Below are 10,394 nucleotides of genomic sequence, written 5' to 3'. Positions count from 1 at the left end.
GCTCTGCTTGTCTGTCTGGGAGAGGGACGTCACACAGGGAGGGGTGTGGGGAAGGCCCAGGTGCACGAGGTCACATCCACTTGCTCTTGACGATCCCAGAGCCCCTGGGGACGTAGGATCCCAGCTCCACCAGGACCCTGAGCCCAGGCTCATCCTCTCCATCCGGCCGGGGGCTCCCTCCACCCAGGCCTCTCTGTTTGTTTGATGCCCTTCGAGAAGCAGACAGAGGGACAGATTAGACTTGCAGGATATTTACCAGGGGGGAAATTTCAGAGGGGAGGTTGGTGTAGGTCTGAGGCTGAGAAAGGACAGGAGGAAGGAAGGAGGGTCAGGGTTAAGATGAGGCATAAAGTGTAACACACTTCTGAGAAAATCTCTGCCGTGCTGCTGGGAGTCTGAGAGCTGAGCTTGTCAGTTGGGGAGGCTCATGCCCTGCAGGGGCCCCCACTGTGCTCAGGCATTGGGTGGGAAGCCTGGCAGATGCTGGTTGGGGGGGACACATGATACCATGGTGGGTATCAGAGGCTGTCAGGCGGTGGTGCTTCCCCTAGGAAGAGAGCTGAAGGCTACAACCCCTGGCTGAAGCACGCCCCCCAGCCCAGTGCAGGCCACCCCCAACCACCTCATTTCAGATCCCCTCAGTCCAGAACCCCCCACCATTCAGCCCAGGCCCCCAAATCAGCCTGGGGGGCCTCATCAGTTCCGGTTCCCTCTGCTCACATCCTCCCCACTTCCCTCCGACAACTCATTCCAGCCCTACTCAGTGCATGCACCTGCTAGTCACAGCCCAGGCCCCACACTCACCCACCACCCTACCCAAACACACTCATACCTATGCCCCCTGCCTCCAAGGGCTCATCCACCTCCGGCTCCCATGGCTCTCAGAAAAGAGACCACGAGTCGATACACTCTATCTTTGTTTTTATTTTTATTTTTTAATATTTTGTTTACTTATTTTTAGAGAGAGGGGAAGGGAAAGAAAAAGCATGCCCCACGGAAGACTTGGCCCCGCAACCCACACATGGGCCCCGACTGAACTAGCAACCCTTTGGTTCCCAGTCCCATGCTCCATCCACTGAGCCACACCAGCGAAGGCTATCTTTTTTTAATTTTTATTAATGATTTTATTTATTAATTTTTAGAGAGGGGAAGGGAGGGAGAAAGAGAGGAAGAGAAGCATCAATGTGTGGTTGCCTCTCGTGCACCCCCTACTGGGGACCTGGCCTGCAACCCAGGCCTGTGCCCTGACTGGGAATCGAACCAGTGACGCTTTAGTTTGCAGGCCGGCGCTCAATCCACTGAGCCACACCAACCAGGGCTATATGCTATATCTTTATTGAGGGGTCCCCCCAGAGGCACCCCTAATCTTCATCCTCCCCTTCTGTTTCTTCACCCCCTTCGGTGCCCCCTGAGTTGTCCAGGGTACTCCTCAAAGGAAGAGTGTTTGATGCGCTGCCCATGGAGGCCTTTTTCTTGTTCCGACTCCCCTGGTCCTGGGACGACAGAGACACGGCCCTGGACGATTTGCCTTGGCCCTGCAGGAACCCGGGGAGGCGCAGCATATCCTGTTTCTCAGCCCACCTGCCCGGAAGGGGAGACACTCGGCCTTAGCCTATCCACCCGCTCCACTGGGGGGCCCCGGAACCCACCCGAGCCCTGAGCCCACTTGCCAGAACAAGATGATGCTGCAGATCAGGAAGAGAAGGCCTGCGCACGACCAGCTCAGCGCCCACATGTGTTTCCACCGCAGGTTTTCTGGACAGAAAGTGCAGACCTTTGAGATTCAGGGGCCCCCAGTTGCCAGCCTCCTCCCCTGGCAGGGTGGGGGTGGGAGGTGCGACCCTGTCTTCCAGGCGCTCACCATCTAGCCGCTGGTGGTAGCAGAACCCGTCTCGGTAGCAGCATCGTAGACGCAGACAGAGATTGGGGTTCTTGATGGCCGCCTGACCCCCACAGCTCTCCCGGTCTCCCGGGTCTCCTTCACAGCCTGGGGACCGACCATGAATGGTGGTGATGTCTCAGAGCCTGGCCCTCAGGGCCATGGACACCAGCATCCCAAGGCCAAGCTCCGCAGGCTGACTGCCTAGTGCTTGCTCTGTGCAGACCCAGGAGTCCAGGCCCCCAGCCCTTCCTCCCTCAGACCCAGGAGTCCAGATCCCCCAGCCCTTCCTCCCTCAGACCCAGGGGTCCAGGCCTCCAGCCCCTCCTCCCTCAGACCCAGGAGTCCAGGCCCCCAACACCCCCCTCCCTTTGGACCCAAGAGTCTAGTCTGGCCCTGAGGACCCAGGATTCATCCACTGCTCACTCCACGGATAGAAGAATCCCTGGATGCCATTCCCATCTGTGAAGGAAAATAGATGGTATCAGGCGCCGTCAGGAGGGTGAGGAAGCCCCCTGCTCAGCTCTCGGACCCTCTCTCCGGGGCCCCTCACCTACTGAGCCCTGCATCAGCAGGAAGAGGCTCAAAGCTGGGATCCCACAGCCCACCATGTCACCTCCTCAGACCCCTGGGGCCTCTGTGATGACAGACCTTGAGGGCCATCCCCCAGCAATCGCGGGCCCCGCCCGCTCGCCCGCCCAGCCCCCAGGATTCCAAGTTCTGTTGCTGTGGAGCCCCCTTAGCAACGAGAAAGAAGGAAGGGGGTGTCACACTGGCCCTGTCACGCCCAGTTGGTAGGGAGTTGCTTTCTTAGCAACCAGGTGGAAGGGGCTTTGGAGGTGGGGTGGGGGCCTGGCTAGAAGAGCCTCCTTAGTGGCCTGCATGGAAAGTGGGTGGGGGTCCCAGGCCTCCCCTCCTCACCCACCAGGGGACTGAGGGGTGGGTACCTGAGTCCTTGCCAGGAAACTCCTCTGTTAGTGACCTAAGGCCTGCAAGCAGCTCTACTTTGCAGGCCTCATTGCAGAGGGTCTTTCCCCTAGTCAGCAAGGGCAAGAGGGCCTGAGGCTCAGAAGGCCTCCCTGGGCCCCACTGCTCAGGAGAACCCCCTGGCAGCCAGGGGCCTAGGAGGGCAAGGAGACAGTGTAGGGGTCGGGCACTTCTCAGGAGTCCCCTGGCCCTGGGGGCGGTCCAGGCACCCGGGGGGAGAGCATGCAACCAGAGTGGTTTGATCCATGCCTGTCGTCTGTCTAGTAGATGTGAGGGCCCAGGGATGAGGGGATCTCACGGGGAGGGAGAACTTTTGCCCACCTAGGCCTGTCTCCCCACCAGCCAATGGGGAAAGGGGTCCAATTAAGGTCCTCAAACCCCTGGCTTGGTGTCTGTCCTTCAGTGGGGGGAGGGGCACGCAGTTCCCCAGTGCTTCCTGAGTAAACCCCCACTCACCTTTGCAGCACAGGGAGGAGGGTGCTGAGACCTGGGGGAGCGAGTCTTTGTGTCCATGCTCCAGCGTCCCAGGGAGAAGGGACCTGGGGGGCCTGGACACCTGGTTTAGAGGGAATGGTGGGGGGATCAGGATTCCCGGGTCTGGGAGAGGAGGGGGCCAGGGAGGGGCTCTGAGGACAACTGTCCAAGAATCCAGACCCCACTTCTCCGGAAGCCCATGGGGCTGGCTGCGTTCTGTCATCTGTAAACATCCTGGTGGGAGCTGAGTGGGCCCTGGGCTACCTCCGTCAGAGATGACACAGGTCAGAGGGGGCTCGGCAGGGGGCCGGGGGTGGGGGTCAGTGGGGTTGTGGGGCTGAGGCCGGGCAGCTGCTGACCGTTTCCTGTGTCAACATCATCTGGACCCACTTCCAATTCCCGGGATTCCTCAGGGATCAAGGAGGGGGTGGGGGCGGGGCTGCCTGGCCCCGGACCGCGGCTTGGGACTGGGGGGGGGGCACCCACCGTCACGGCCCTCACCGCTAATGACAGGTTTGGGCTGCCTCTGCGGCTCGCCTGCCCCGTCACCCCCCAGAGGCCAGACAGGACCCCCCAGGGACAGACAGACGGACACACACACAGAGCCTGGGACCTGCTGACCTCACACCAGCCAGCCCCGCCTCGCCTGGGGGCCAGCACATGAGCAAGGACCCTGGGCTCCCCTCCCCACGTCCCCGTGGCATCTTCCTGCCACATCATCCGAGACCACCCCTCAGAGCCTCAGGCCCCTGTCTCCCCAAGTGTTGCGTCTCAGCCTCCGAGCTTGTCTCTCTGCATCTCCGGGTTTTCCTGTTTTGGCATCTCTGCCTTTTTCTCACCCTGGGTCACTGTGCTCTGTCTCTATTTCCGCTTGGCATCCGCATCCTCTCTCACTGTTTGGGATTCCCCAGTCCTGCCTCTCTCCTCGCCCTCCTTTCCACAGAAGCAGCCCGAGTGTCCCCCACCCCGAGGAAGACCCACAGATCCTGAACAATATTCCCTTCCCGTCCTGCACCCACCCAATCTCCCTCAGCCTCCTGGGCCACCCGGGGGAGGAGGACCCCACAGCCCTGAGGTGAGGGTCAGGCAGATGTGGAAACTGGCCCCAGCCGGGGACCACTGACCCGGCCCCAGGCTGCTGATCTCCCCCGGGGGAGCATCCCTAAAATTGCACTGTGGCAATGCATTTGTGTCCACCTTTCTAGACGGTAGGGTTTCAGGCCTGGACTCCTGACACCTGGGTCTGAGAGGGGAGGGGCTGGGCCCCTGGACTCCAGGGGTCGATTCTACGGACCATGGCTGGCACCCCGGAGTTTCCTGTAGGTGCGAGGGGCTGCTCTGACTAGATCCCCATCTTTGCTTTCACGTTTGCCCCAGGCCCAGTCCCCACTCCCTGAGGCCAGTCCATCCCCCAAGCTGGTGGCCTGAGTCACCTTGGCTGGCCCCCGCCGGTCTGGGGGGCGCTACGTCAGTTCTCCCCTCACTGACGCAGCCTTGGGCCCCCCACACTGACTCAGCCGGAAGCAGGCCCCCTGAGGGGTGGAGACCCAGTGGTCAGAAGCCTGGGTCCCAGGGGGAGCAGGGGCTGGGGTGGGCCCCTGGGGGGCCGTGCAAGGGGTGGCCATGACCAAGAGAGAGAGAGAGAGAGACAGGGCGCGTGCGTGCTTACCTGAGGCGATGAGGTCATGTCCCACCATGGGGGGGCTGTGACCTCACCTCCCTGGGGATCTCAGCAGTTGCCCCCCCCCCAGTGGTTGGGGGATGACTCCAGCTGCCATTCATCCCCAGAGCCCCCCTGCCGGCTCAGCACAGACTGGGGGTGGGGAGGGGGGTCTGCAGTGAGACCTCTGGAAGGGCTCGTCACCTTTTGTCTTCTCACTTCCATCGCATCTCTCTCTGCCACCCTTCGGGGGGTGGGGGAGGGCGGGATGCTCCTGGGGACCTGGGTTCTGTGTCAGCCCCTCACTGGCTCTGCCTGGAACCCCGCTGGCAGGCTCCGCTGCCCCACGCACCTGGCGCTCACCGCCTGTGTGCCTGCACCAGCATCTCTGGCCCCTGAATGCCTCTCCCTCTCCTGCTGTCATGCCTCTCAGGTCCCCGTCTCTGTGCAGTGTCCCCTTCGCAGGGCCACTCTCTGCACGTTTCTTAGTGGCCACGTCACATCCCCTAATGGCTACATCTTTCTCTCTCATTGTCTCCCTGAACGTGTTAATAAAAACCAACAAACACAGCCATGTTCGCATTTATTGAGAGCTGACCGACCAGGTGCTTTCTCTACTTGAGTGAGCTCACTCTGTCCCTACTGAGGTGTCTGAGGGTTTCAGGGGGGGGGGTACTCAGCTATCCCCAATTTCACAGGGAAACTGGGGGCACAGAGGGGGTGAAGCCTCAGGGCCTGAGGTCCCACCTCTACTGAGTGTCTCACATCTCTCTTGCTCGGTCCCCTGTCGTCTGTCTCTGGTTCTCTCTCACCTTCCTGTCCCTACCTACCACCTGGAGAAAGGCTCTCTCCGTGCTCTGTCCCCGTTGCTGACTCCTGACCCTGACTCTTTCTGTGACATGGAGCCTCTTTCTCTTTGCTACTCTGACTTGGTGTCTCTGTTTTCCCCTGTGAATGTCTTCTGGGCCCTGGTTCCCCCCCCCCTCCCCGCTCTCTCTTTCTGAGATGCCACTGTGTCTCTGTCCCTCTTCCTCAGGGGATCACTGTGGGTCTCTCCAAATCTCTCACGGTGCCACCTTCCTCTCTCCCTCTCTCTGATGGCTGACCCCGAACCTCTCCTCTGGAGTCCCCCTCCCCCGCCTCCTCTGCTCCACGCTGCTCAGAGGCATCGTGTCTCCGGGCTGTCTCTCTCTCTCCGTGGGTCTCGCTCTATCACTGCATTCAGACTCTGCCTCTGGGCCCCAGTGACCCCATCTGTCTTGGGTCCTGGCCGGGCCTCAGTTTCTCCAGTTCTCTTCCTCTCTCTCTGTCCCCGGAAGCGGCTCCCACCACCCACAGCCTCCATTTCCCCAGGCCCACCCCGTTGTTCAGTCGCCCCTCACCCCCCCAAGACCCCCATCCCTCTGCCTGTCCTGGTCCAGCGGGACCCCCACCCGCAGCCGGGCCCCAGCCCTTGGGCCGCGTGTGTCTGCCCCAGCGGCGGCGGCCGGGCCGAGGAGGTGGAGGGAGGGGACGCCAATGACCTCACCAGCCCCTCTCCGACCACCCCCCCTTTCCCTTTCAACTTTTCCAACTTTTCGTTCCGTGCCCTCCTCCGAGCGAGGCGGCGTGAGCCCTGCGAGGCAGCCGGCTCCGTCTGAATGGAAAAGGGAGGCAGGGAGGGTGAGTCAGGATGTGTCAGGCCGCCCTCCCCTGCCGCCTGCCCCCCGCCCGCCCGCCCCGGCCCCCTATATAACCCCCCAGGCGAACGCACTCCCTCACTGCTGAGGCCCTGGCTGCTCAAGCACATGCCTCCCCTCCCCAGGCCGAGGCCCAGCTGACCCTTGGGGCTCCCCCGGCAGCGGACAGGGAAGGGTTAAAGGCCCCCAGCTCCCTGTCCCCTGCCCTGGGGAACCCTACCCTGTGGGGACATGAACAGTAAGTTGGTTCAAGTTCATGGGGTGGGGGGAGCAGGGAGGGAGGAGGGTGGGACCTTTGGCGGGAGGGTGGGGAGCGGACAGACAGCGGAATGGGACACCGAGACAGGAGCGAGAGGGAGCGATGGGGAGGCAGACGAGGAGAGGAGGGCAGAGTCTGGGAAAGCCGGCAACCTGGAGCGGGACGGGCGAAGGGAGCCACGAAGGGACAAGGACTCGGGGACATCGAGAAATGGGGACGCACAGATACAGAGAGACAAACGCAGCGAGGTGACCCCAAAGGGCCCAGGACGCCTAAGGAGGCAGCGGGGACCCGAGATGTACACACGCAGGGACCCCAACAGAGGCTGCACTGGGGAAACTGAGGCAGAGAACCCAAAGAGGTGAGAGCCAGGAGCAGGAGGAGAGACGGAGACGCAGGGGTGCAGACAGAAATGGGGAAGACAGACGGGTGCCGACGGACCCACGGACAGAGAGCGGCGGGAGCAGCTCGGGGGGCGGGCTGGGGGTGTGCGGCGGGAGCGGGGCAGCCCGGGGGGCGCTGATTGGCTGTGGGAGGTGGAGGGCGGGGCCCGGGGGGGGGATGGGCGGCCGGGAAGGCAGCGGCCCGAGCCCCAGCGCTGCGCAGCAGCGCCCGGCTCTCTGGCCCAGGTGCGCCAGGGCATCCCGCACAGCGGCGGGAGCATCGCGGCGGGAGCACCACGGCCCTCCTCAGGAGCGTCTCCGGGGAGGGTCTAGGGCCTCCGGGTCTCAGGCCGGAGCTCCCTCCCCTGCTCTCAGTCCGGCCCGGGGTTCCCGGGGCCCCGGGAGGGGGCAGGTTCTGGCCTGTGCCTCCCCCTCACGCCCCGCCCCGGGGCCCAGATTCCGGCGTCCGGGGGCGGACGGGAGACGCCCGGCCCGTCTACCCGCCCGGGGCCGCGTCTGCTCCGACGGGCGGGGCAGCCAGAGCTGGAAAGGGAGAGGGAAGCCCGCCCGGGCCGGCAAGCAGCCCGGGGCGCTCCGCCCTGGGACGCGAGACCCCCAAACCTCTTCTCTCGGACCAAACGTCCCGCCTGAGCCTTCTGCCTCCTCTCGCCCGCAGGTGTTTGCTGCCTGGTCCTGGTCGCGCTGAGCCTGTGGCCAGAGAGAGCTGCTGCCCCAGGGCCACCTCCTGGACCCCCGAGGGCTTCCCCAGACCCTCGAGCTGAGCTGGACAGCGCCGTGCTCCTGACGCGCTCCCTCCTCGCGGACACTCGGCAGCTGGCCGCGCAGCTGGTAGGAGAGACTGGAAAGGATGGGCGGGAGACCTGGACGAAGACTGAGACTCGGGCAGTATCTGAGCTTCCACGGTGGCACAGATGGGGCGGGGAGCGGGGAGAAGGAGTTTGAGGCCTGCGGTTGGGGGGTGAAGGGATCCCCAGAACTGGGCAGGGTCCTCCTCATCGCTCCCCCCACCCCCCCCCCCAGAGAGAGAAATTCCCAGCCGACGGAGACCACAACCTGGATTCCCTGCCCACTCTGGCCATGAGTGCAGGGGCGCTGGGAGCCCTGCAGGTGAGAGCAGGGAGGAGGGACGGGGTGCAGATGGGAGCTGAGCCTTGGGAGGGAGTCCGGGGGTGTTGGGGGACAGCAGGGACACGTGCCCGGCACTGCTGACAAGCCCCGTGCCCCGTTGTCCCCCAGCTCCCAGGCGTGTTGACGCGACTTCGGGCAGACCTGTTCTCCTACCTGAGGCACGTGCAGTGGCTGCGCAGGGCAGGAGGCCCATCCCTGCGGACCCTGGAGCCAGAGCTGGGGGCCCTGCAGGCCCGGCTGGACCGGCTGCTGCGCCGGCTGCAGCTCCTGGTAGGACTTCCCTGCTCAGAGCCCTCTGCCCTGTGTCCTCAGGATCCTGTGGTCCTGAGGCCCCAGACTCCAAAATCCTGCCTGAAAATTCTCTTAATCTCATCTCAAAAACTCAGAGACCCCACAATCTCATGACCCCAAAACTCCCGCTAAAACTCTGAAGCCCTAAGACTCAGCAGTCCAAACCCTCCACCGTGACATGGAGACCCTGGCCCCAAGACAGCACATTCCAGAACCTGATCCCCGGAAACTCTGAACCTCCAGACCCTGAGATTTCCAGATCCTAACATGACACAGTAGAGACCCTGACTTGAGTGAAACCCGGAGCTCAAGCACCCAGACTCTGAGGTCTGAAACGATAAGCCCTACCTCCCAAAGACTTCAGATGCTGGTTGTGAGCCCATGAGGCCCCAAGATCCTAAGTTCCAAAGCTACAGACTTAAGACCCTAAGACCCCTGGGCCTGAGTCCCCAAGACCCTGAACCTCAAATTCCAGCTCCCAGTTCTGAGACCCCACACTTGAGAAGCCAGGCCTCACCTGTGAGTTCTTGAGATCTCAGGTCACAGCCCAGAGATCCGGGCCTTGCCCCAGGCGCGAGTCCACAGTGCCCAGCCCTCACCCAGCACCAGGATCCTAGCCCTGACCCTACAGACCTCCCCCTCGACCCCCCAGGCCATGACCCTGGAAACCCTCCCCATTTGGGCACAGCCTCCATTTTCTGAACTCCCTACCCAGGCACCCACCCTGTAGGCCAGAGACACTCTGGAAATACACAGCCTGGACGACCCCGCCCCTCCCCCAGCCTGATTGAGCAGAGGCTCTGAACACCCCTTCCTGGACCCTCCCACCCCGCGCTGCACCCCTGGCCTGTTGCTAACTCTCTGTCCTCTCCCAACAGATGTCTCGCCTGGCCCTGCCCCAGGGGCCCCCAGACCCGCCGGCGCCCCCGCTGGCCCCACCGGCCTCAGCCTGGGGAGGCATCAGGGCGGCCCACGCCATCCTCGGAGGGCTGCATCTGACGCTGGACTGGGCGGTGCGGGGCCTGCTGCTGCTCAAGACCCGGCTGTGACCCGCCACCCGGAGCAGCCGCATCCTTCACCACCAGACCTTATTTATTTATTTATTTTGGGACTGGGGGTGTGGCCGCCAGAGGACCCCCCCCCCTCCCTATTATCTCCCCCTAGTTAGAGATAGTCCCCCTAGGAGACCTGGGCAGGGACACCTGTGCCTTATTTATACTTATTTATTTCAGGAGGTGGGTGGGAGACATGTGGACTCAGGGGCCCCTGTAGGAGGGGGCTGGGGTCCCGGATTCTTGGCTCTCTCAGAAGTCTGGCCACAGTGTCTCCATGGCCCCCACTCCTCCGGGCCTAAGCAGGAGCATATGTTATTTATTAAACTATTACTTTTTGTGTTGGGGTGGGGAGGGAGGGGGAAGGAGGCATGGGTTTTTGTACAAAAACGTGAGAAACCTTTTGTGAGATGGAGAAGGAGGAATTAAATTTGTTATACACATCCACTCAGAGGCTATTTCTATGGGGGTTCAGGGCATGGGGCTGGACATCAGGGCCCCTGGGCAAGAAAGAGGGAGGGACCCCGAGTGACCAAGACCATGGAGGGGAGGCCACCAGGGCCGCAGGGCCCCTGAACCCT

General features: G+C 62.8%; 2 protein-coding genes across 2 annotated transcripts; one reads left to right on the top strand and one right to left on the bottom strand.

Moving 5' to 3' along the window:
- Positions 1-1,197: 1,197 nt before the first annotated feature.
- On the bottom strand, positions 1,198-2,490 carry TMEM190 (transmembrane protein 190). The gene is made up of 5 exons (XM_028529233.2): positions 2,433-2,490; positions 2,306-2,341; positions 1,862-1,987; positions 1,671-1,755; positions 1,198-1,581 (listed from the first exon to the last, which is right to left on the bottom strand). Exons 1-5 carry the CDS (start codon positions 2,488-2,490, stop codon positions 1,362-1,364), a joined length of 525 nt encoding a protein of 174 aa, XP_028385034.1. The 3' UTR covers positions 1,198-1,361.
- Positions 2,491-6,817: 4,327 nt separating this feature from the next.
- Positions 6,818-10,155, top strand: IL11 (interleukin 11). The gene is made up of 5 exons (XM_036012066.1): positions 6,818-6,917; positions 7,998-8,170; positions 8,363-8,449; positions 8,579-8,740; positions 9,640-10,155. Exons 1-5 carry the CDS (start codon positions 6,911-6,913, stop codon positions 9,808-9,810), a joined length of 600 nt encoding a protein of 199 aa, XP_035867959.1. The 5' UTR covers positions 6,818-6,910; the 3' UTR covers positions 9,811-10,155.
- Positions 10,156-10,394: the final 239 nt, after the last annotated feature.

This window comes from Phyllostomus discolor, chromosome 12 (assembly GCF_004126475.2).
Source record: "Phyllostomus discolor isolate MPI-MPIP mPhyDis1 chromosome 12, mPhyDis1.pri.v3, whole genome shotgun sequence".
NCBI lineage: Eukaryota > Metazoa > Chordata > Mammalia > Chiroptera > Phyllostomidae > Phyllostomus > Phyllostomus discolor.
Note: the sequence above shows the minus strand (reverse complement) of the source record. Positions and strands in the feature narration are given on the sequence as shown.

Excerpts from the sequence above, each read along its gene's own strand:
- TMEM190 (XM_028529233.2), bottom strand. The coding sequence starts at position 2,490 with ATGGTGGGCTGTGGGATCCCAGCTTTGAGCCTCTTCCTGCTGATGCAG. Across the intron at positions 2,342-2,432 it reads GCTGATGCAGGGCTCAGTAG|ATGGGAATGGCATCCAGGGA; the intron begins GTGAGGGGCCCC and ends TTTCCTTCACAG. Across the intron at positions 1,582-1,670 it reads TGCAGCATCATCTTGTTCTG|GTGGGCTGAGAAACAGGATA; the intron begins GCAAGTGGGCTC and ends CCTTCCGGGCAG.
- IL11 (XM_036012066.1), top strand. Across the intron at positions 8,450-8,578 it reads GGGCGCTGGGAGCCCTGCAG|CTCCCAGGCGTGTTGACGCG; the intron begins GTGAGAGCAGGG and ends GTTGTCCCCCAG. Across the intron at positions 8,741-9,639 it reads TGCGCCGGCTGCAGCTCCTG|ATGTCTCGCCTGGCCCTGCC; the intron begins GTAGGACTTCCC and ends CTCTCCCAACAG.